We start from the raw sequence: 26,399 nt of genomic DNA on the forward strand, positions 1-26,399 counted from the left end.
CACTGCATTTTTGGTTGCAGGTTTATCCCTCTACCAAAGTTAAGTGTACTTCTGACAATCATGTAGCATATTTGTTTGATTCCAAATCACATCCAAAGGAATGTGTTCATGTGCTACACAAAGTAGTCCCATTCATGAACAATGCGGATGAATTATCAATGATCAAGTAGTTCTTATTCATCCTCTATCCATTCACACTGGCCATTTAGATTATATAAGATCTGTCAATGATTGGGTATTCCAGCCCATGGTTACATCACTGACTTCCAGCTGTTCATGTAAGGTCAGGCAGAGTTTATCTTAGATATGAGGCACATTAGTATTTGTTTCTTATACATCTATATATTTATAGATTGGCATTTAAAATGAAAATAACTCTAGCAAAACCCGCAACCACCAGACATCTCATGGCTTTGATTCTACTGTGCAAGTGCACGGCATACAAAGATGGTGCTTGCTTGAATGAACTGTAGGCACAGAACACTGTTGAGTACAACCAGAGAGCAGTCTGTTGCAAATGCATATGTTGTCTTGAAATTTTATAAAAGTCATATAAGGATAGGACCTGCTAGAGTTTGCCCTTCTCAGATTCATCTGAATGGTTTACTAAAGTGGCCACAAAATTTTGCAGAAAAAAATATTTCATCACTTCAATACTTTCTGTAAAATTTCTAAATTTCTAATTGTTCTGTGTATTATAAATAAAACTTGTTATATTTTTCTGTTGTATCACTGAACATAGGGTATTCCGCATTAATTTTGTCGGAATTCTGCAAAGAAACTTTGTGTCTACAAGACACAGCTTTATTTGTCTTACAGAAGTTGCTATAATTTTGTTTAACAAAGAATAGCCCTTAAACTTCCAAACTTGGAAATCTGTATTAATTACCTCTAGGTCATAAATGGTTAAGCTCCACCACTGATAGGGTCGAAATCTGTTTGAGATAAGTTGGATTGTTAAGCTATAAACCGATAGATGAATCAGGCAGCTACATTTGTGTGTATTCAATCCACTGGCACCAGACCAGAAAGAAAACGCCTTTGTACATGTGATACCCTACCCCTATGTATACTATAACAACCATGGTCATGAATGGGAAAGTGCACTAACCCCTTTCAATCCTACATTTCTCACCTAAAACGTGCAGTTCGGTGAATGGGTACCAAGTATATTTAATAAGCAGTAATCTATCTTCCAGTGTGCACCAATTACATTGTCTCAATATTTCATATTGCAAAGATACTCTACATATTTCATGCTTACATCTATGTTGCAGAAAAAAAACTTTCGTGAACTTCCCTAATGAACATTCGGTCTAGAGGTCACAGCTGTGTGCACATGTTAAGCGAAATGTAAACAAACAAAAACAGAATGCAAAATTTGTTTACAAAAACAGAATGCAAAATTTTCAGTTTTACAATAAAATTCAAAATGATGAATGAAATTCGTTTGAGAAATGATATAGAGTTTGAAGTCGTACATTGGTATATTTCTGTACTGTTTATTTAATTCATATTGCACATTTATGCTGCATAATACACATTTCAGCATACATGATTGTGTAGTTAAATGACGAATAACATACATTTGCACATCAACCAATAAGAATAGTTTTGTGATGTAGACCAGGGAAGTTTTTCTGAAATGTTGAAAAAACAATAAACTATGCATTATTATTCTAAGATAAGAAATATTGAGGTAACGTGATGGTACACAATAGAAGATAAATTACCACTTTTTCATTATCCATAGTACACATATACCAAACTGTGCAATTTAGGCATGAAATGCACGATTCAAATGGGTTAGTACATTTTCCTGTTCATGACCATAGTTCTTGTAGTATACCCAGGGGTAGGGTACAACATGTACAGAGTTATTTTCTTTCTGGTCTGGTGCCAGTGACCGATTTAATCAGATTTATAGTAACCACTGGTAACACATATGGGCAACTCTTCCAGAATTTTTGTTAGGTTTAAACACTAACACATAGGTCAAACAGCATTTTAACCCCCTTTTGAAGGTGAAGACCACAGATGCCCATCTGCTGTACGGGCACCTATGTGTAAGCAGCAACCTTCTGTAAGCCGGTCGACTGGCTTACCGGTACTTGCACGAAAGGATTCTACACCCTCTGCTGACTGCTAGTCACCATATTCATTCAATAGTTAGGAGAATAGTGCAAGATAACACTTCAATGGATGCTGCTTTCTCATTCTTATGCATATAAAAAGAACACCACCTTGTGGGTGCAGACGCTCGTCTAATTTTTTGTCTCTGCATAATAGAAATATTGTCCTACCCATGGTTTTTTAATCCCCCGCCGTGGCAGAGGGATTATAGGAATGGTCTGCCTCCGTCCTTTCGTCCGTCTGTAACACTTTCGTGTCCGCTCCATATCTCCTAAACCCCTTGATGGATTTTCATCAAACTTGGGTCAAATGATCACCTCATCGAGAGATGTGCAGAACCCATGAGTCAGCCTTGTCGGTTCAAGGTCAAGGTCACAACTGAAGGTCAAAGGTTTGAGCCTGCCATTTTGTGTCCGCTCTATATCTCCTAAACCCCTTGAAGGAATTTTATAAAACTTGGGTCAAATGATCACGTCATCAAGACGATGTGCAGAACCCATGAGTCAGCCATGCCAGCTCAAGGTCAAGGTCACAACTCAGGGTCAAAGGTTTGAGCCTTCCATTTTGTGTCCGCTCTATATCTCTTCAACCCCTTGAAGGAATTTTATAAAACTTGGGTCAAATGATCACCTCATCAAGACGATGTGCAGAACCCATGAGTCAGTCATGCCGGCTCAAGGTCAAGGTCACAACTTAGGGTCAAAGGTTTGAGCCTTCCATTTTGTGTCCGCTCTATATCTCCTAAACACCTTGAAGAATTTTCATCAAACTTTGGTCAAACAATCACCTCATCAAGGCGATGTGCAGAACTTATGAGTCAGCCATGTCAGCTCAATGTCAAGGTCACAACTGAAGGTCAAAGGTTTGAGCCTTCCATTTCGTGTCCGCTCTGTATCTCCTAAACCCCTTGAAGGAATTTTATAAAACTTGGGTCAAACGATTACCTCATCAGAATGATGTGCAGAAATTATGAGTCAACCATGCCAGCTTAAGGTCAAGGTCACAACTAAGGGTAGAAGGTTTGAGCCTTCCATTTGGTGTCCACTCTGTATCTACTAAACCCCTTGAAGGATTTTCATCAAACTTGGGTCAAATGATCACCTCATAAAGAACTCATGAGTCAGCCATGTCAACTCAAGGTCAAGGTCACAACTGAAGGTCAAAGGTTTCAGCTCTGTATCTCCTAAACCCCTTGAAGGATTTTCATGAAACTTGGGTCAAATGATCACCTCATCAAGACATTGTGCAGAATTCATGAGTCAGCCATGTCAGGTCAAGGTCACAGCTAAAATCAAAGGTTTACCCTTTCACTATCCATAGCAGTGGCGGGGAATTTAGCTGTCGTTCAGACTGCCTTGTCAAGTCTAAAAGGGGCCATATTTCTTGCAAAAAGCAATGTAGAGTTATGGTACTTGCTGTTCATAGTCAGCTTTTAATGGCGAATGATTGCTCCAAATTTTAAAGCAAAAGCTTTGACTGTTGAGGAGAAAAGTTGACCTAAACACAAAACTTAACCAAGAAATCTGATATTTTCCACGACCAAAAGGGGCCATAATTCTTGCAAAAAGCAGGATGGAGTTATGTTTCTTGCTGTACAGAGTCAGCTTTTGATGGTGGCTGTACAGAGTCAGCTTTTGATGGTGACCAAGTGTTTCAAGTTTGAATTTATTTATTTGGGTTTTACGGTGCATCAAAACAGTATAGGTTATATGGCGGCAAACAGGACTACAAATTTTGGTTTCACATCTCATTTACATCGAAATAAAATCATGAGGAATGGAATCAAAATTTGCATACCTGCTGGAATCACAGAGTTACAGCGGAACCAAGTGCTAAAGACGCTATTAGTCGCCTTTTATGATCATGCAAGGGTAAGGCAGTGGTTCCAATTCTTTTCATACACAGATCGTCCCAGAACCAGGTGAAAGAAATATCTTTGTTAGTTAAGGATGTACGAGCGTTTTTTTTTAGGATATCCGCCATTTTGAAAAAACGTTTCTTCGAATATTGCTTTCTAACAAGTTTGCCTAAAAGTAATGCTAAATAACTAAAATATGGCTAATAATGTACCATTTAACCAAATATATTATGCTTTTTACGAAAAAAAAATTTCACCCTTATTTTTGGCTGGCATTTGCCTAAAATTGACGTAAGATTTACAATGAGGTAGGGGTAGGTAATTTCAAATATCTATTAACGTAGATCAGGTTTGTTTTTGATATTTTTCTGACTGATACATATAATGTTAAGCTATAAATAAAATAAAAGTTTTCAAGGTGGCACTTTATATTATCTAGAAAATATAGATTAAAACAAAAAGAACAAAAAATATCAAAATTCATCACTTTTTAATAGTTTTTTCTTCATAAATCTCTTAGATTACATGGTAACCCCAACTTTTTTTCTTTCCATTTTGAAGCATTTTTGTGTGTCATTAATGCTGCAAAATATTTTGAAAATCTTATTGTCAGAAATTTTTTTGTAGATCTAAATACGTTTTTTCCATTGACAATAAAGTGGGTGGGGTAATTATGTCAACATGTAAAAATTAAAGAGATCTGTTAGTGACATTTATGCTTATATAATACTGACATCACCATATATTCATATTAACATGTAAGACCTGAAATCCTTATAAGATTAAGTAGGACATTATATGTTTTATAAAGTACCAACATTTTTTCAATTTTACAAAATTTCAGAAATGCGTAAACAGTGGGTGAAGAAAATACACTATAAAATTAAAACAAGTTCGGTGACCTGTTTTTTCTGCTCTTGTTTGTCTTAGAAACTAATGTTCTTCAAGCTCACAGGGTACGAAAAAATTCTTAACGTCAGGGATCATCCTACAAGGTGAATTGAGCGATATCGCCGCTTTAAAGTCGGCCACTTCGCCTAATTATCGCCTCTGGGCGAAATCCGAATCGCCGAGTTTTTCAGCGAGTTATTATCTGTTTACTGAAGTTGTAAAACTTGATGCATATTCTAGATTAAATTATCGATAAATCCAGTCAACCCCACCTACTGGCCTGTCAAACTTCAGCCAATCGTAGTGTTAATATCCCGCAGTGTCAATCAATAATATTGTAAGCCGCCGCCATTTTGAAAATTTTCAATCGGCGTGTAAGAAGCCGGTAAACTTAACGAGAGCATGACCTTATGCAACAATTGTATATTATTCTTTCATTTTATTAAAGATTACTTCAAAAATTATTTCAATTACCATGATTACGGTCAATTCCTGTATTAATGACTTGCTCGGGTACTGTGGATAAAGAAATGATTTCGCAGACATCAGAACTGCCGTACAAAATATTGTAAAAAGATCGCCATTATCTACGAGTTTGGTATTATTTTCGAAAACAAGAGGACCATGATGGTCCTGAATCGCTTACCTCTTCCCACAAGACCCAGTTTTGAGTATGACGTCGTTTTTTCTATTATTTGACATAGTGACCTAGTTTTTGAGCTCATGTGACCCAGTTCTGAACTTGACCTAGATATTATCAAGATAAAAATGCTGACCAATTTTCATGAAGATCCATTGAAAAATATGGTCTCTAGAGAGGTCACAAGGTTTTTCTATTATTTGACCTATTGACCTAGTTTTCGAAGGTACGTGACCCTGTTTTGAATTTTAACTAGATATCATCAAGGTGAACATTCTCACTAATTTTCATGAAGATCTCATGAAAAATATGGCCTCTAGAGAGGTCACAAGGTTTTTCTATTTTTATACCTACTGGCCTAGTTTTTGACCGCACGTGACCCAGTTTCGAAACCGACCTAGATATCATCAAGATGAACATTCAGATCACTTTTCATGAAGATCCATTGAAAAATATGGCCTCTAGAGAGGTCAAAAGATTTTAATAATTTTAGATCTACTGACCTAGTTTTTGACTGCAGTTGACCCAGTTTCAAACTTGACCTAGATATCATCAAAATGAACATTCAGACCAACTTTCATACAGATCCCATGAAAAGTATGGCCTCTAGAGAGGTCACAAGGTTTTTTTATTATTTGCCCTACTGACCTAGTTTTTTAAGGCACGTGACCCAGTTTCAAACTTGATCTAGGTATCATCAAGGTGAACATTCTGACTAATTTTTGTGGAGATCCATTCACAAGTATGGCCTCTAGAGAGGTCACAAGGTTTTTCTATTTTTAAACCTACTGACCTAGTTTTTGACCGCACATGACCCTGTTTCGAACTTGACCTAGATATCATCAAAATGAACATTAAGACCAACTTTCATACAGATCCCATGAAAAATATGACCTTTAGAGAGGTCACAAGGTTTTTGTATTATTTGACCTACTGACCTAGTTCTTGATGGCACGTGACCCACTTTCGAACTTGGCCTAGAAATCATCAAGGTGAACATTCAGACCAACTTTCATACAGATCCCATGAAAAATGTGGCCTCTAGAGAGGTCACAAGGTTATTCTATTATCTGACCTAGATTTTGAAGGCATGTGACCCAGTTTCGAAACTGACCTAGATATCACCAAGTTGAACATTCAGACCAACTTTCATACAGATCCCATGAAAAATATGGCCTTTAGAGAGGTCACAAGGTTTTTCTATTATTTGACCTACTGACCTAGATTTTGACGGCACGTGACCCAGTTTCGAACTTGGCCTAGATATCATCAAGGTGAACATTCTGACCAATTTTCATGAAGATCTTGTGAAATATATGGCCTCTAGAGAGGTCACAAGGTTTTTCTATTTTTAGACCTACTGACCTAATTTTTGACGGCACGTGACCCAGTTTCGAACTTGACCTAGATATCATCAAGGTGAACATTCTGATCAATTTTCATGAAGATCTTGTGAAATATATGGCCTCTAGAGAGGTCACAAGGTTTTTCTATTTTTAGACCTACTGACCTAGTTTTTGAAGGCATGTGAACCAGTTTCGAACTTGACGTAGATATTATAAGATGAACATTCTGACCAACTTTCATAAAGATCCCATGAAAAATGTGACCTCTAGAGTGGTCACAAGCAAAAGTTTACGGACGGATGCACGGACGACGAACACCGCGCGATCACAAAAGCTCACCTTGTCACTTTGTGACAGGTCAGCTAAAAATCAATAAATAAATAAATTAAATGTATAAATCTGAACAAGTTGATGCAAAAATCAGGCATTATAAAAGCACAAGAATCGAAACCTGAATGAAAATTTTCACGGCGTTTTGATCGTGCACCTGTTAAAGGTCCATTACTAAGGGAAAGTGAGTTGGCAATTTTTTTCATAGCCAGTGCATAGATTTCTGCAAGACACTAAATAATGAAGATTGGCAGGTCAAAATTTACAGAAGTTCTTTGGAACTCAAAGAAATGTATGTGTATTATGTTGAAATTTCAATGAATCGACAGAATGACCCCCCAGGTCTTTTTAACTTTCTTCATACTTCATAGAAAAATAATTGTACATATACTGCGATTTATTTCGAATTTCTACATACCAACTTTCATTTTCCAATAAAATGCAATAGTTTGTGCTTTTTAAAAGAAATTAAAATGTTCAATTTCCTTAGTATTGGACCTTTAAATTTACGAGTTTCTGACATGTAAATTTCGGATAAAAATTTAAAGGCAACTTTTTCATAGCTAAGTGTATACTTTATTTAGAAATCATGAAAATGATAATGCAACAATCAATTTCCTTAAATAATAACCATTTATAAGTTACAGCTAGACCCACAGAAAGTGGATATATATATATAGGCAGGAAACTGAATGCTATGCCGATTCTTCTCCTTAAATTCCTCAACTTCTCCCTAAATTCTGTGGAGGGAGAAGTCACTTCTCCCTAAAATTTTGACCTAGGATGATCCCTGAACGTTAGAAAAAATTCGCTCGTACATCCTTAAGGAGAAAAACTGATCTAAAACAAAATATAACCAAGAAATCTGATTTCTACGTCCAAAAGGGGCCATAATTCTTGCAAAAAGCAGGATGGAGTTATGTTTCTGGCTGTACAGAGTCACTTGTTGATGGTTAACAAGTGTTGCAAGTTTTAAAGCAATAGCTTTGATAGTTTAGGAGAAATGATGACCTAAACATAAAACTTGCAGAATCAGACCAGCTAAAAATAAAATGCACCCTTCTCTAAATGTTACTATGGATTAAATCAATGACTATTTAGGTCAAACTCGTGGCCCCTAATTCTGTTGTCACTGTTTGTGTTACTACTGAACCACTGCCACTGCTCAGGCGTATATCAAGAGCCTTTTGATCATGACTGCTAAAATCCTTCACTTGTCAATGTTCCACATAACAACAATAACGGCATGAAACAGTTTTATTGAAAAAAAAAAGACTGAAATATCAAAAATATTAACAAACTAGATTTTTTAAGCCTATATATGTAACAAGTTTAATCTTTTAAAATACTTAAGGAACTGACCATATGATTATGAGAAAAACCAGGCAATGTTTTACTCCAGGAGAACTTCAACTATCCCCAATATTGTATCATATCTTGAACTTCAGAACAGTTCAGACTAGAAATACATTAAACTGAACATGATTTACATCATATGATCATTTCCTTATAAAACCATTTATTACATAATATACATATATAACATCTATTTGCAGTTGTAAACCGTAAAAATCTTCAAGTTTAAAATGTCAACATGAAAATGTTAAAAAGTCTGTCTGTTAAAAAATATATTTCAAACAAACATGAATACACAGCATAAAAGAAAAAAGATTCAAAATATTCAAAATTATGAGCCGCATCATGAGATAACCAACATAGTGCATTTGCGACCAGCCTGCACATCCACCAGTCTGGTCAGGATCCATGCTGTTCCCTTTCAAAGCAAATTGCAGACTGAATAAAATTGGACGGACAGACACAGATAGACGCATGCACATACACCAACCCGCCAAAAAATACGACTACATGTATATCAAGCTCACCGCAAGCGTGCTAGACAAAAAAAAAACATTCACCTGGGATCTTTTTATTTCTGCATATAAAATGTGGACGATTCACTATAGTTTTGAAATTAAAAAGTTCCTACTTCAAAAAAATGTCTGCAACATATTTAGTGGACCAAACAATAAGACCTCTTCACAATAATTTTTACCAAAAACAGAATAAACATGTAAATATTAAATTTTTATCTTTCTGTATTTCTACAGCATTAAGCAATCCAGCAACTGACTGATGTCACTGCCACATACAATATATCAAACTTGAAAGTCACTATGACCAGACTACTAATACTTGGTCAATTTTCACTAAACACAGTGATTCATACTAGATGTTTACCAGACAGACAAATAAGTTTCAGCAAGGTTTTATACAAAAGCAACATCAGAATATGTAGATATGTTTAGTTTAACAAAATTATGATCTTACAGGAATCAGCAAGCAAAGAATATAATCAATTGTTAACATGTACACCTATCAAGGAGGAACTCATTCTGTCCAGTAACTCAAATACATAACAAACTCACAACTGTAAACAAATACTAGAGATCATAATCAAAGAAAAAGAAAAGAAATGTGTCCTCCAGTTGTAAGCACACAGACACACACACACACCTCCTGTTGCAAGGGCACAGTAATAACACACACACTAAGTTTACCAAAGGAACGTCTAGTACTATAAATTATTTTATATCTATTTTTTTTTCTTCCAATCACATGTGTACCATGTGACAATCAATTATATTTCTGTATTGGATACATCATATTCAGTATTGTACGATACATCTACTTTCAAGACACTTTTGTTAAGAATTTAGTGAATTAAATTGATGGCACTGTTCTAATAATAAACTTCAATATAATTGTTACAAGACTGGGACACATTTAATTTGATAACCTTCAAGGTATATATGCTAGAGGCATCAAATACCTGTACACTGTGACAATCTGCTGGAAAATGTCACAGCCTATTACATAGAACTTATAAATCAAAATTATACATAAATGAAAATCAATTACAGGAATTATCTATCAAGCAAAGAAAACTGTAACTACAATAACACATTTACAGTTTTTTTTTTCTAACTATTTCTACTTTACAGTTTTCTATTTTTTTCTACATTTTTCAAAATTTACCTAACTACTTCTTTTGCAATGTATTTTATCCAAGAAACCATACATATTCTAATGAAAAACAATTGAATTAATTCCATCCTATAGCTGATATTGAAGCAATGTAATGACGCAGCTAAATAGTAACATCAGCTTCACATTTTATTTGTTAAAAAATCTTGACATTCTAATAAAATGCTATAACCTTAATTCCTAAGGAATTAACATCTACTTTTAATTTGTTTTGCAATTTTAAAGAAATTTTATTTCAGTAAAACCCCCGAGGGATTCAGCAGACATGGAGTAAATGGCAGTTCATATCACCATATGACAGTGACCATGACCTTTGATAAAGAAACTTGTGAATCAATTACCTGTTGTTTTTTTTGTATGAACGACCATTGTGACCTTAACCTGTCATTGAGAGAGCTCAAGGTCAGTAAGGTTCATCCCATTAAACTTATTGACCGAAAATAAATTGCTTACAGATGAATAGAGGATTAGCGCCATCACATACCAGTATTTGGGCGTATAAAAAGTGTTGCTAAATTTATATGGCTTCAAGAAATCCAATGTCACTGTTGCAGAAACCAGTCTCATAGCTGGAAACACTACTATTTACTTGGTCTTTTATCACAGACCTATGTGAAATCATGTGCTTAAATCAAAACTACAGTATCATTTCTTTTCGAGTATGTGCAATGTAATTAGTAAATTTATTCTATGGCATACTTTTCAAGGTTCCGTTAATATGAAGGTATTTTTCTGTCGAAGCGACAATCATGCATCTGTTTATCAATATGTTTTAATTTGACCAAACTGTAAACACTAGTGTTTAGTCAATCATAAACGAGGACAAATAAAACTCAAAACATTCAAGGAAAAAAATACGATTTTTCCTGACCAGTTACAGTTTGTTAAATCAGTCTCCTCCCCAAAAGCTGATCAATCCGCCCACTGCTTATTTTAATTCTCGAGAAAAAAATCATGAATTTCAAATTTGGTTCCTGGAAATTATCCCCCAACTCCCTCCCACAAAAACTTTCCTGAACTTTCATTTTCCACCAGCCAATTTCAAAATTCACTGACAACTCAAACAGAATTGAAACAAATAAAATTTCTTGCACTTTTTACAATTTGTAGCAACTCTTAAATTCATGACTCCATATGATTTATGAGTAAGTGGGGAAAAGCGCCATTTCAATCTGCAAATCGAGGGCTTAGAGCTAAACTGGTCTATCTGCTTCTATTTCTATATATATATAGACCAGTTTCGCTCTAAGCCCTCAAAATATTCTTTACACTTCGAAAATATGCTCATCACAATGCCTTTTATTTAAAACTTACAAGCCATTTGTAGCCTGTTCACATTAAATCTACATCATACATATATAATTAAATCTACATCATACATATATAATGACTATCTATTTTCCCAATTGTCATGTAGAGTGATTGCAATGCATGGGACAAAAACTTGACACTAGAATCAAAAAACATGAAAAATCAAGCTGCCTTAAAAAGAACAAATAGCTAACAAATGTCATACAAATTGAAAGTTCGGAACATCATGCAAAAAAAATTAAAAGAGCATAAGAAAACTGGAACTAACAGATTTTAACCTACTTATGTCACACAGGGTAATCAACAAAGGCCAAACAAAAATGATAAACAAAATGAAACGCACTAAACAAACTGGTGCACAAAAATGATTAAAATCTTGATAAAATATTACAAAAAATAAAGGAAAATATTTCAAATAGAAAAGGTAATACAAAAAGTATTCTTCTTTAAAACATAAAAAACACATTTGCCATGTACAGGAATAACCTATTCATTCAGCATAATGAAGGCAAAGTTTCATACCAATGGGAGAGCAAAGCTGAAAATCCATTTATTTCATTGAATAATGCTAAAAATCATTGCAACAATATGCATTGAATCGGTTATTTCTTAAAACTCGAAAAACAAATTAAAATGAGACCTGCTTCCACTTCCTGTCACTGTACAATATACATGGTTTTATGACTAGGTGATTCTTTTTTTTAATTATATGCAACACAAATGTCTAAGCACTTTATGTGTATTTTTCAATGAGTCAAGGACCATAACTCTTGTCTTACATCAGGTACAGTACATGATTTCACATGTTATAATACATTCCTCAAATGCTTTATGACTCAAAGTTTTCTTAAGAGTTTACCCACCTTTTCGCCCAGTGACTTAGTTTTTGACCCTAGAAGAAACAGTTCCTAAACTGACTTGGATATAAGAACAAACATTCTGCTAAAAACTTGAGAAATTTAACTTCCAACTTTGCTAATCCCTTTTCAAAATAAAAACAAACTTCTTGAGAACAAGTCATAAATTCTCTGTTGTCATGGTTACAACAAAATTTTAGATAGTTTACTTATGAATAAGCTCTGCTATGTCTGAAATCTTTGCCCAAGATGAAATTTACCTTCATAAATAAAAAATAAAAAATATCTATTGAAACAGCTTTCTTTTTAAAAATAGTAAAAGAGGCTCCCATTTCTTACAGATATACTAACCACAATGTCTGCCTGATACTACAGTTACTTGCCAAATTAAAGTTCATAAAGCAGCTTTTCACATTTACATATATGTCAATCTTTTACAAAGCACATTACAAGTTTTTTACAAGATCTAAATACTCAGTGCTACAAAATAACACAAACTTCACATAAACCTTTTAAAACAAGAGGACCATGATGGTCCTGAATCGCTCACCTCTTCCCACATGACCCAGTTTTGAGTATGACATCGTTTTTTCTATTATTTGACATAGTGACCTAGTTTTTGAGCTCATGTGACCCAGTTTTGAACTTGACCTAGATATTATCAAGATAAAAATTCTGACCAATTTTCATGAAGATCCATTGAAAAATATGGTCTCTAGAGAGGTCACAAGGTTTTTCTATTATTTGACCTATTGACCTAGTTTTCGAAGGTACGTGACCCTGTTTTGAACCTTACCTAGATATCATCAAGGTGAACATTCTCACTAATTTTCATGAAGATCTCATGAAAAATATGGCCTCTAGAGAGGTCACAAGGTTTTTCTATTTCTAGACCTACTGGCCTAGTTTTTGACCGCACATGACCCAGTTTCGAAACTGACCTAGATATCATCAAGATGAACATTCAGATCAATTTTCATGAAGATCCATTGAAAAATATGGCCTCTAGAGAGGTCAAAAGATTTTAATAATTTTAGACCTACTGACCTAGTTTTTGACCGCAGTTGACTCAGTTTCAAACTTTACCTATATATCATCAAGATGAACATTCAGACCAACTTTCATACAGATCCCATGAAAAGTATGGCCTCTAGAGAGGTCACAAGGTTTTTTATTATTTGACCTACTGACCTAGTTTTTTAAGGCACGTGACCCAGTTTCAAACTTGACCTAGATATCATCAAGATGAACATTCTGACCAATTTTTATGGAGATCCATTCACAAGTATGGCCTCTAGAGAGGTCAAAAGGTTTTTCTATTTTTAGATCTACTGACCTAGTTTTTGACCGCACATGACCCTGTTTCGAACTTGACCTAGATATCATCAAGATGAACATTCAGACCAATTTTCATACAGATCCAATGAAAAAAATTGCCTTTAGAGAGGTCACAAGGTTTTTCTATTATTTGACCTACTGACCTAGTTTTTGACAGCACGTGTCCCACTTTCGAACTTGACCTAGATATCATCAAGATGAACATTCAGATTAATTTTCATACAGATCCCATGAAAAATATGGCCTCTAGAGAGGTCACAAGGTTTTTCTATTATTTGACCTACTGACCTAGTTTTTGATGGCACGTGTCCCACTTTCGCACTTGACCTAGATATTATCAAGGTGAACATTCTGACCAATTTTCATGAAGATCTCATGAAATATATAGCCTCTAGAGAGGTCACAAGGTTTTTCTATTTTTAGACCTACTGACCTAGTTTTTGACCGCACGTGACCCAGTTTCAAACTTTATCTAGATATCATCAAGATGAACATTCAGACCAACTTTCATACAGATCCCATGAAAAATATGGCCTTTAGAGAGGTCACAAGGTTTTTCTATTATTTGACCTACTGACCTAGTTTTTGAAGAAACGTGACCCAGTTTCGAACTTGACCTAGATATCATCAAGTTGAACATTCTGACCAATTTTCATGAAGATCTTGTGAAATATATGGCCTCTAGAGAGGTCACAAGGTTTTTCTGTTTTTAGACCTACTGACCTAGTTTTTGATGGCACTTGACCCAGTTTCGAACTTGACCTAGATATCATCAAGATGAACATTCTGACCAATTTTCATGAAGATCTTGTGAAATATATGGCCTCTAGAGAGGTCACAAGGTTTTTCTATTTTTAGACCTACTGACCTAGTTTTTGATGGCACGTGACCCAGTTTCGAACTTGACCTAGATATCATCAAGATGAACATTCTGATCAACTTTTCATAAAGATCCCATGAAAAATGTGACCTCTAGAGTGGTCACAAGCAAAAGTTTACGGACGGACGGACGGACGGACAGACGGACGACGGACACCGCGCCATCACAAAAGCTCACCTTGTCACTTTGTGACAGGTGAGCTAAAAATGTTACAAACTTACAAAGTTAATTAATTTTTCTTATTACTTTCACCAAGTTTACTTCTCAATGATGGCAAAGAATGTCAGAAACTTCAAAATCTGTTCCTTCTGTTTTGGAGTTTAGTAGATTTTTCAACAGTATTTCAGTTATGTACATAAAACTTAACCACGAAATCTGATATTTTGTAAGTCCAAAAGGGGCCATAATTCTTGCAAAAAGCAGGATGGAGTTTCTTGCTGTTCAGAGTCAGCTTATGATGGTGAACAAGTGTTGCAAGTTTTAAAGTAATAGCTTTGACAGTTTAGGAGAAAAGCTGACCTAAACATAAAACTTAATTACCTAGGCAACGTCGAAGCTGATCAAGTGATGACAATAACTCATCAGTTTTGTCTCCAAAAAATCAGTTGAGCTAAAAAGAAAAATGTCAAAAATGTTGCTTAATGTAACTGACCACCTTTAATATTTATTTATTTATTTGGGTTTTACAGCACACCAACACAGTATAGGTTATATGGCGCCAAACAGGACTACAAATTTTGGTTCCACATCTCATTTACATCGAAATAAAAACACGAGGTATGGAATCAAAATTTGCACACCTGCTGGCACTGACCACCTTTAAGTCTGTACCGCTTTTTAAATTATTTTGTGAACTTTACTTTGGCAAATAACTGTATAAAATTTTCTTGTTTTATGGTCATTTTGATTATTTTTAAAATGTTTAAATTTAAAAATACATACATAGACAAAATACAATATACATAATAATGTTAAATCTTTGTTTAAGAAAAACAAGAGTATAAACTATGTTTAAAAATCTGTAAAGCTATGGATAAAACAACAATGTTAAAATATTAACCAGTTTTAACATATAACAATAAATTTTACAAACACTGGCAATTGCACTTCCACTCAATACTTATGGTAATATTATGAAAACTTACAAATAGTTATGCAACTTATACACTTGGATATTTTCTAACTAGCATCTTTTGTTCACTTTTAAAAAAAATTAGACATTAATTTAATCTTCACAATAGACCTGTTCCAATCAACTTGAATGACATCAGACATATTTTTTTTTTCAAGTTAACAAATGATCAAATTTAAACAAATTGGGAGAAAAGTAATTGTATTCCATTTCCTCTTTCATTTAACAGGGTATGCTTTTCTGTTCCGGGACATCCAAATTTTCTCCAGACAAATATCACATTAATTCATCCTGAATTTCAGATTATAGTTTCACAACAATTCTGTCTACACTTTTTTAAAATATGTTTAACCATATTAGCTTCCTCTATCTTCCAATAACTATATCCATCTTGGTTACAAGCACTTTTCTTCAGCACTCCAGTAGAATTGAAATGTACATACTTAGCACTTCTTCCTGTAATTTTGCGCAATAGTACATTTTAAACAAACAAATTTTACACCAAATGCATCTTGAGCATCAAAACGACAACACACCTCTTGAGCTTCTCTAATGGGTGGGTCAAATCAAACATGTTCTGCATTTACACGTGCTGGGCAGTGACGCAAGGTGTGAGCACTATCTCCAGTAGCCCCACATATTGGACAGACATACTTTCTCAGTATTGGACAGATTACTTTCCCCCAGGAATCCTTTACAACATGTGTTGTGTAAAACTCTCTACGTTCTCGGTTTCTCTTACAGAACGCACAGAATTTTCCCTCATCAAGTGAACGGAAGTTGCGGTAGCCACCATTCTCAGCAGCTGCTACACTTGCATTACCTTGCTGCATCAGTTTGTTCAGCAGAAGAGCAACATGACTAATGGCTTCTGGGTATTCTATGTTGAGTCCATTTGAGTAACGAGGGTATCCTGGCAAAACATTCATTTCCTCATTCTGTGTTTGGCTTACACAATGACTAACAGATGTCTCATTGCATGCAGTGTCTACACTAGAATCACAGTTGCCAAAAAAGCCAGTACTAGAATACGCACCATTGGTACTGCCACTAGGCTGGGAATTCCCATTCCAAACTGAAGGGGTGTTCTGCATATTACCTCTGTTGACTCTATTAGGATACTGTACAAACTGACCATTGACTTCACTGTTCATATCAGTCCATGCACCACAGTCATTACCCCATGCTCCAGCACTTGCATCTACGGTAGTGGACGACGATGCATAATCCCACATCTTTGGTGCAGTCTGTGCACTGCTTGAAGGTGGGAAATTCACATCAGATGAGTAAACGGGTCTTCTGTTGGGAAGATGTTTAAAATCATGTGACTGTGGAGGCATATCATCAAGAGAGTCTCTGCGTCCTAAAAGGGGCCGGGCACCCAATGATTCACATGGGCTTGAGCCAGGTGTACATTGCCCTGAAACATCTGAAAAATAAGCATACTGATTAATATTTGTTTGTACTCAAAAATGAAAGCATACCAATGAATTTCATCGCAGTACAGGAGCTACTTCTAGCTGGTATGATGAGACTTCAGTATAGGAGCTAACTCTAGCGGGCAAGACTAGACATCAGTGTAGGAGCTACCTCTAGTAGATAAAACGAAACTTCAGTATAGGAGCTACAGTACGACCAGATTTCTCAGCAGGATGCAGATAGAGTTTTGTAAAATATCTGATTCCTTAGTCGAGCAGTATCATTTGAACTGCTTTCAAAGGGAAAGAAAATATTGTTCCAATTCTGTATGCAACCTTTCGTTGCTTGAATCAATTAAGACAGCGGAAGAATTCCAAATCTGGCTACAACATGAACTCAGTATTTGATCAAAACAGCTCCCATAGGTGATACAGTCAAACCAAATTCAAGCAGCCAGCAAAGGAAGAGACGTGATCTGGTTGCTTAATACAGGGGACTGTTTAGGCAGGTTCAATTAATTCGATTGTCTCCGATCTTTCTAAGAGTGGACACCATAATGAAATATTTTCACACATGACGAACCACTAATAAAAGTGCTAGCTTTCATGTTCATGAAATAAATGTTCAAATCTTACATGAAAAACAAACTAATGCTCTGTATTTTCAATTTTAAAACCCTTTTTTTTTCAAATAACTCAAAACAAGAGCTGTCACTAATGGTGACAAATGCCCCCCGCAGCACCTTGACCTTTGACCTGGTGACCCCAAAGTCAGTAGGGGTGGTGTACTCAATAAGTACTATCAGCATGTGAAGTTTGAAGGTCCTGGGTGAAGTGGTTCGCGAGTAAAGTGCCTTCATGCAAAAGTTAACGTTGGCCCCTGTGACCGTGACCTTTGACCTGATGACCCCAAAGTCAGTAGGGGTGGTGTACTCAATAAGTACTATCAGCATGTGAAGTTTGAAGATCCTGGGTGAAGTGGTTCGTGAGTAAAGTGCCTTCGTGCAAAAAGTTAACATTGGCCCCTGTGACCTTGACCTTTGACCTGGTGACCCCAAAGTCAGTAGGGGTGGTGTACTCATTAAGTACTATCAGCATGTGAAGTTTGAAGGTCCTGGGTGAAGTGGTTTGCGGGTAAAGTGCCTTCATGCAAAAAGTTAACATTGGCCCCTGTGACCTTGACCTTTGACCTGGTGACTTCTAAGTCAGTAGGGGTGGTGTCCTATAGATTTTTATGCGCATCTTTCTGCGCAGCCGACATTTTCTATGGAAAACTGAACTGAAGTCAACATTTGTTAAAAATTGTTACAGACAATCTTAAATATGATGAATCCTGAGTGAAATAACATTTTTGATATGTTTTATCAGTAATAAAATGTTGATAATGGTTTATGTTGTATTTTCACATTGCATTTTAGTACAAAGACAGTGTTGTTCATATAATGTAAGATAATTGACTTAGTATTGATAAGACAGTATCACCTTTCAGATTATTTAGTATTCAATTATAGAAAGAATAAAGAATTTTTTTTAAAAAAATTTAACTTCTAGCACACATACATGTAATCAATTTGGCCAGGTTCGCGCCACTGTCCGTCCGAACAGGTGTTGTATTCTAGCGGTCTTAACCTTAAATTTAGCCTGGTGACCCATACATTTTTATGCTCACAATACAATTATCTATACACAAGAAAAACAGGAAAAAATTCTATGAAAGAGTGAATACTCTTCACTATGAGTATTTTTCATTGAAAAAAGTTCACAAAAGTAAATATGAAACAATATTTCTTTTTCATTTGTACCCATTATTGTAAGGATAGAGTATTACTAATATCAGATAAGTATATAATAAAATCTGTAAAAAGAAAAAAACTTATTGTGCTGTCTTGATGTATATTTTGATTGGTATTTATAAAAAAGCAGAAAATTATGAAAATGTTGAAAAATCACTGGCAGTTTCAGCAACAGTGGGTGTGTTCAAAACAATTTTTCACAAAAACAAGCCTGGTGACCTATTGTTTTTATTTGTTCATTGTTTTTAGCACAAAATTTCCTATCATATAATTATGTGAATTTAAAAAAATTCTATGAACGGAAAAAAACTATAGAAATTCTCTTTAAGGTATTAGGTCACTAATAGTAATGTTTACAAAATGGCCTTTGCTTGGTATATTCTGAAAGGTTACCGTGTTTTGCACTATTTTGCAAATTTTAAACAACTTTTACCGTGCCGTTTTTTATAAATTTTGAATAACTTACGGTATCTCCTCAAGCTCAAGTAGAGACAAATTTCAAAGTGATAGCCACTATTCAAAACGTTTGCAGAGAACTCATTTTACCATTAATTTCAATAGAAGAAACATCAAACTATTGGTAACCAATTATAAAACACAAAATAAAAATGTTAATATCATTTTTTCTATGGTGTCTCAAGTAAACAGATTTAATGAGACAGAATTCATACTTCAACATTGAAAAAATAAGGTCAAATGATGTGTTTCTGTTTTGAATTTTGCTTACTCCATTTAAAAATAACCTTAGGGAAGACGTTAAACCTACCTAAATTTCTTCCACAATATATAATCTAAGAGTGAAAGCAAAATAGAGAACTTTCACCGTGCGTAACTCAATATTTTTAAAGATGTGTAACTCTACCCCTTCTGTTTAAGTAGTAAATTCTCTTTGAACACCAAAAAATCGCTAATAAGATTCATCTTTTTCCATTTTTGTACAAAACATCAATAATAAGTCTTGAAAAAGTAAAAACTTGCTAGTAAAAAAGGAAAATAAAGAAAAAAAATTTTGGTCCCAGTAGGGCTTGAACCTACACCCCCCTAAGAATTGCAGTAAAAGTAGATTTATGGCAGGAATTAAATACTCTTCAAAAAGGAGGTTCTTTATTAGTGATCTAATACCTTAATAAGTACTATCAGCATGTGAAGTTTGAAGGTCCTGGGTGCAGTGGTTCGCGAGTAAAGTTCCTTCATGCAAAAAGTTAACGTTGGCCCCTGTGACCTTGACCTTGACCCCAAAGTCAGTAGGGGTGGTGTACTCAATAAGTACTATCAGCAGGTGAAGTTTGAAGGTCCTGGATGCAGTGGTTCGCGAGTAAAGTGCCTTCATGCAAAAAGTTAACGTTGGCCCCTGTGACCTTGACCTTTGACCTGGTGACCCCAAAGTCAGTATGGGTGGTGTACTCAGTAAGTACTATCAGCATGTGAAGTTTGAAGATCCTGGGTGCAGGGGTTCGCAAATAAAGTGCCTTCATGTAAAAAGTTAACATTGTGACGAACGAACAAACTAATGAACAGACGGACATTTGAAAACTAATATGCCTCCCTTCAGGGGCATAATTAAGGTGCATTTTAACTTTTTGCAGATTGCACAAAACAAGAGACTGAAATGGCCTATACCTGCACATTGGCAAAGTTTTAAGATTATATAGAGTACCACACTGCCCATACATACCCTGTTGTTTCTGTTATTATATTTCTGACCAGTACAAGTGGCATGTCACCCAATCAGTGACAAAAGTATTGATTTATAAATATTTGTAGTACTTTACCACTGTTTTTCCATTCCCTGGAACCATGGTCATTCAGCCAGTCAATATCTGCAACTCTCTCATGACTCATTTGCGGAACTGGGGATTCTTCATTTTCTACCATACATGTATCTAAAATAGCAATGAATATTACTTCCCTTAGCTTAGATTTCCGCAATGCATTTCAATAATGGGAGACAATGCGGAGTCTCATCATGTTGCGGAAAAATTGCTTAAACCTTCAGTTTCTGCAGATTTTCCGCAAAAAAGAATTGACAATTTGCGGAGAATCTGCAGATATGGGGGACAACATGCGGAATAATGACACTTAGACATATATAATAACCCACTGCCAGGAAGGTCTAATACGTATCAGTTGTTCCAACCACTGTCAAAGTGTAGAAAATGTTTTAATGAAAATCTTTTTTTAAGTTAGACAGGAATGAACAGATACAAAAACAAACTCTCTATAAAAGTAATAAAAAAGAAAAAAAAAAAGAAACAAGTAACAAGATATAATGCAACCAGAGCAACTGACTAGTCATATAAAATTAATGAAAATATAAACTCAACAAGGAAATCTATTTGAAAGTCACTGATGCTTTGATTAGTTATGGCCCCATGGCTTTTGATATTTCGATCAATCCATATTTAAAAGAAGTATTAACCTGTCACTGACAAATTCAGCCAAATAATGGCCCTTTATTGCACACCTTAGTTGACAGTGAATATCTGTAAATAATAAGTATTTGACACATAAGCAAAAAAAAAGTCAAAGGTTAGAATCAAGATGAGTTGATAAAATATTTAGAAATAGTCTGACCAGTTGTACATGTGGTCACAAATGAGAAACTCTATGCTTCAAAGTTAAGGTAACCATAACAATTATATAAATATACAACTGCAAAAGGAATCTGTAAAAATGTGCGCATTCTGAAATTACATCACTCTACCTATCAATAAAGAAAATAAGACAAAAGATTAAAAATAAGTTAACAGCGGCACTTCCTATGTTCATTTCAACATATATATATGCTTATTGATTTCTTTATTTATTTTGTTAATACGTTTTTTTGTTTTTTTCAAGAAATTTTATGCAGGCAAAGTGTAATTTTCCGTATTTTTATTTTTTAATATTCTCTTCGAAGTTTACTTATTGTAAAATACTTGAACACATGTCCACAATAGACCTCACGCATTGCAGTATGGTATATCTACGGTGTGTTCTATTTATAGAAAATTAGATAGGTAAGTAGGTCATGCTAAGGTCAGAAATAGAAAACTTGACTTACAGAGTAACCTCCCTTATCAATAAACCGGATCAACATTTTGACGAAATTATAAATAAAAAAAATATTTTCTGCTCTACAAATAAAGAGAGAAAAGACAGATAACATTGTTTTATATCACATAATAAGTTGCATTACATACATTTCTTATGTTTTTTTGCCATTTCTTTTTGTTTATTCACTAAAATCTATTGTGCAATATCGTGGGTCCTTTTACAAACTATTCACTGTGTTCTGTTTATCATTCCGAAACTATTCATTACCATCTTTACAGGGTCCAAAATAAAAATGTATCCCATATACTCGACACCGCCTTCTGGCAGCGTCAAATAAGTACACAAAGGATTGCTGACTGAAAAAAAAAAGAAAAAAAAACTGAAACAAGAAAGTTATTGTTGAATTACGTAAGACTTATTGTGTACATTCAAAGTCAACAATTAATACTTTTTTGTGCGAAAAAAATAGTGCTTCCCTGACAGAAGCAAGCCTTTGTGGCGTACATGCTGCGTATTTGCTGTGTATATGCCGCAAACACAGTAGTACACCAGAGGAGTACATTTTACATACACCGCATGCCGCGTACATGCCGCATACTATTTTGACGAGTACACAGCATGTACGCAGGAGGTCACTAGTACACTTCAAGTATGCAGCACAGACTCTGAAAATTTATGGAGTACACTGCATGTACGCAGGAGGGACTTGTACAAGAAAATAGTACACTGCATGTACACCGCAGATACTTTGAAATTTGTGCAGTACACTTCATATATGCGGGAAAGACTTGTACAATTTCTTTTGGCATTTATACTTAGTTTTTTTTTTTGTAAGTTAAAGTCTGAAGTAAACTTCATATATGCGGGAGGGACTTGTTCATTTTCTTTTAGTGTTTATACTTTGAATTTTTTTTAGGTAAAAGTCTGAAGTACACTTCATGCAGGAAGGATTTGTACATTTTTTTTTTTTTTTTTTTGGAAGCAAGAACTTGATTTCCCAGTAACTTTTATCTTAACCCATTCCCACATAGACATGTAGCCTTATCAGCTATCTATTATGCATGCTTATGACAGGTTATCAGTAATCAATAATCAATACAGTCTTATCAGTTTATCTGCACTGTGTGCATAGGGGTAATTAGTGGAATTTGATAAATTTGACACCTATGTTAAAAATGCTATTATTACAACATTTTCTATTCATTTGACAGTTTTTATGTCAATGTATGAAATGTTGCTTATAAAACTGGCTTTTTAATGATGTTTTTCTTCTTTTTCTACCTGGTATAGTTTTTTCAAAATGATGGGGAAAAGTTACAGAAACACAAAATTTACCAAGAAAAACTACTTTAAATTATTTTTTTTGGAATAAAATATTAATTTACAAGTTAAATAATTGTACACCTATATAAATAAATCATATCCCAACAATATGTGTAATTTATAAAAATATTTAATGACTTATGTGGTTTCAACAGCTATTTAGAAAATGCTAGTGCACTGAACTTTTCATAAAAAAAAAATCATGGCGGACATGTACTTTTTTTTGCACCCGAGAATTTACATATTACATCAAAATGGACAGATCATAACACCCTGAGACAGACCAGAATAAATTTAAGAATCATTAAATTACCATTTTTATATTCTACACGGTAGATTTATGCATAAAGCATAATTATATCATACATGTATATAGCATACATGTATATTACGTCATGTAGATAGTAAAAAAAATGTCACCATGGGGCAGACGTTGCATAATTTTTGATACCGTTCAAATTGAATATATATATTTTTTTTACGTGATCAACGTTTCAACTATATTGCCAATGCTAAAAAAGTCATCGTCAACCTTATTTTTTGTAAGTACGTATCGTTATGGGGGTGATTCTCCTCGTCCATTCATAAAAAACAGAACGATCTCGAGATCCGAGTCAGCGACGTTAAATTTAAAATCAGACAGTCTTGAGGCAACACTACTGTCGGACTCCGACGAAAAGGCATCAAAATCAAATTTAAATTCATATTTAACTGAATCTGTTTGACTGTTAACAAATTCTTCGATTGTTATGTTACGTGATGCAGCCATTTTGTTTAGATACATAAACGACTACTTCAAGGCCGAGCACCTGACCGCGTGCTTTATGGGTTATAAATTGGCTGAATCGTGGCCTAGTATTCAAATTACCTGTTACGTCACGTCATCCGGGACATTGGCCTACATATCAATGCACAATTTCGAACTATATTTTTCAGAGGGCGCTCGATAAAACATTTATATTGACCAATGATTTTGGGGAAATACCAGCGCATGTGACTTATGGGTCCTGCGATTGGATGTCATTTAAGGCCTAACTTTAAATAGAAACAGGTATTTTTTACTTCCGGAAATTGGAGATAACATGTGAATGCACAAAGTGTACCGTTATTTTTACGGATCATTTGTTCGGAAATATAAACAAATCGATGTCAAAAATGAACGCGCTCTATGGCGCTTGCATGCGGAGATGGATAATGGCGCTTATCGGCGCTTCTATGCGGAGATCGATAGCGGCGCTCTTAGGCGCTTCCATGCGGTAATAGATAGGGGCGCTCTTAGGCGCTTGTAAGCGGGAATGGGTTAATAGCATAGAATAGTTCAGATGACCTGTATTCTGAATAATGAAAATTTGCCAAACTATTTGCAATGTTCATTTGTGAAGCTTACATCTTAGTGATTTCTGAGCTGCACCTTGCATGCAGTGTAAAAATATATTCTTTTTCATTTTGAATTAATCCTGGAGCTTTCTAACTTGGATTTAATTGAAAAGCCTTATTTGAACTTCGTTGCATTACATTTTGTAATACATGAAATAATTACCAAGATAATGCCTCAACAGCGCCCGAATGAGAAGAATTAATAGCTCTCACTGTTATTTGAATACTCTTAAGCAAAACACCATTCTATCATGTTTTATAAAGGCTTTAATGCTCATTATGTTAACTCATTAAGGCCTCACCAAATTAAAAAGTTGTTCATCGGATTTGCCGCTCGTATATTTTCAGAATGTTTTTGGCTAATTGCGCTCGCCCCATTGGAAAAAATCAATCCAAAATTTTTTGGTGCGCTACTTTTTACGGACGTAAAAGTGTATAAATGCTTATATAATCCAGTCCTAGATTGTTCTCAGATGGATTTTAATCAAAATAAATACATACTATGCACACATCGTCTTTAATTAAGCAAAACACTTATATTTAGTTGCATTAAAATTGTTTTCCCTTGATGCAGTTACGCCATTTTCTTCAAATGTTTACCAAATTGCATGCTACAAAAATTGATTTATTTCATTGAAAAGTGGATGAAGAAAAGCATACTAATTTATTTGATAACATCAATCTACATTATTTTGGTAAGGGTAAATACTTATTGATGCACGTCACTTATCTTTTTTCTGTTTTTTTTTCTGTCCAAATGATCAGCATTTGCATACGAAAGTTGGTGGGGTAAGGAATTTACATTATCACAGCAGTTTCGCCATAAGAGTACACAGCATGTATGCAGCAGGAGTACACAGCATGTACGCCGCAGGACTCGGGCCAGGAGTACACAGCATGTACGCCGCAGGGGTAGTACACCATAGGCTCATTTGCATGTGAAATGTGTATGTGCCGCGTACATGCTGCGTACTATTTCCCGCATACTAAATTCCTCCAGCGTACATCCTGTGTACTATGTAGTCCACAGCATGTACGCAGCAAGTAGTACGCGGCAGAGCTCATTTGCATGTCAAAAGTGTACTACAAACGTACTATCGGTGTATGTGCGGTGTATATCCTGCGTACTATTTAAAGCCCTTGATTTCAGTACACATCATGTACGCATCATATACGCTGTATGTACACAGCAAGAGTACGCAGCAGGCCTTTTTCTTCTGTAAGGGTTCACCTTGTCCAAACATTTATCAATCTCCTACAGATTCTAATTTAAAGAAAAAATGTGAAATAAGTTCACTGTCTTGCTTTTCATTTTGCATATGTAAGCTAAAACACATTATTTAGTTTGTTTACAAAGTAGTGCATAAGAAAAGGTACGGTGGTCAAGGAATGCCACATTCAAAAACTAAGAGTATATTCCCCTTAATACATTAAACATTTATCGTTACAGAAGTCGAGTGGCTTACAATAAGGGCCTAGAAATGTTGCCATTTTCAAACTGGTATTCATGAACTACAATGCACTTAAATATCAAAACAAATTCAACAAACTTTTGAAAATGTATTGTCTTAAAAATCCCTAAAATAAGGTATGAAATTTGGTTGAGAGGTCCAATCAATGTGTATATGTGCAAAAGTAACATTCTAATCTGGTTCACAAAACTTATTAATACACAGCAGGAATGTCAATGA

The 26,399-nt window shown here is 35.0% G+C and overlaps 1 protein-coding gene across 1 annotated transcript in view; it reads right to left on the reverse strand.

Annotated features, from left to right (window-relative positions):
• Window positions 1-8,437: 8,437 nt before the first annotated feature.
• The window catches only part of LOC123545404 (uncharacterized), a 45,876-nt gene continuing 27,914 nt past the window's right edge, over window positions 8,438-26,399 (reverse strand). The window contains exons 2-3 of the mRNA XM_045331727.2: window positions 20,745-20,855; window positions 8,438-17,190 (exon numbers count right to left, since the gene is read on the reverse strand). Of these exons, the coding sequence (XP_045187662.2) occupies window positions 16,328-17,190; window positions 20,745-20,855 (974 nt within the window). The 3' untranslated portion in view covers window positions 8,438-16,327. The remainder of the gene's footprint in view (window positions 17,191-20,744; window positions 20,856-26,399) is intronic.

Source organism: Mercenaria mercenaria, chromosome 1 (genome assembly GCF_021730395.1).
Source record: "Mercenaria mercenaria strain notata chromosome 1, MADL_Memer_1, whole genome shotgun sequence".
Taxonomy (NCBI): domain Eukaryota; kingdom Metazoa; phylum Mollusca; class Bivalvia; order Venerida; family Veneridae; genus Mercenaria; species Mercenaria mercenaria.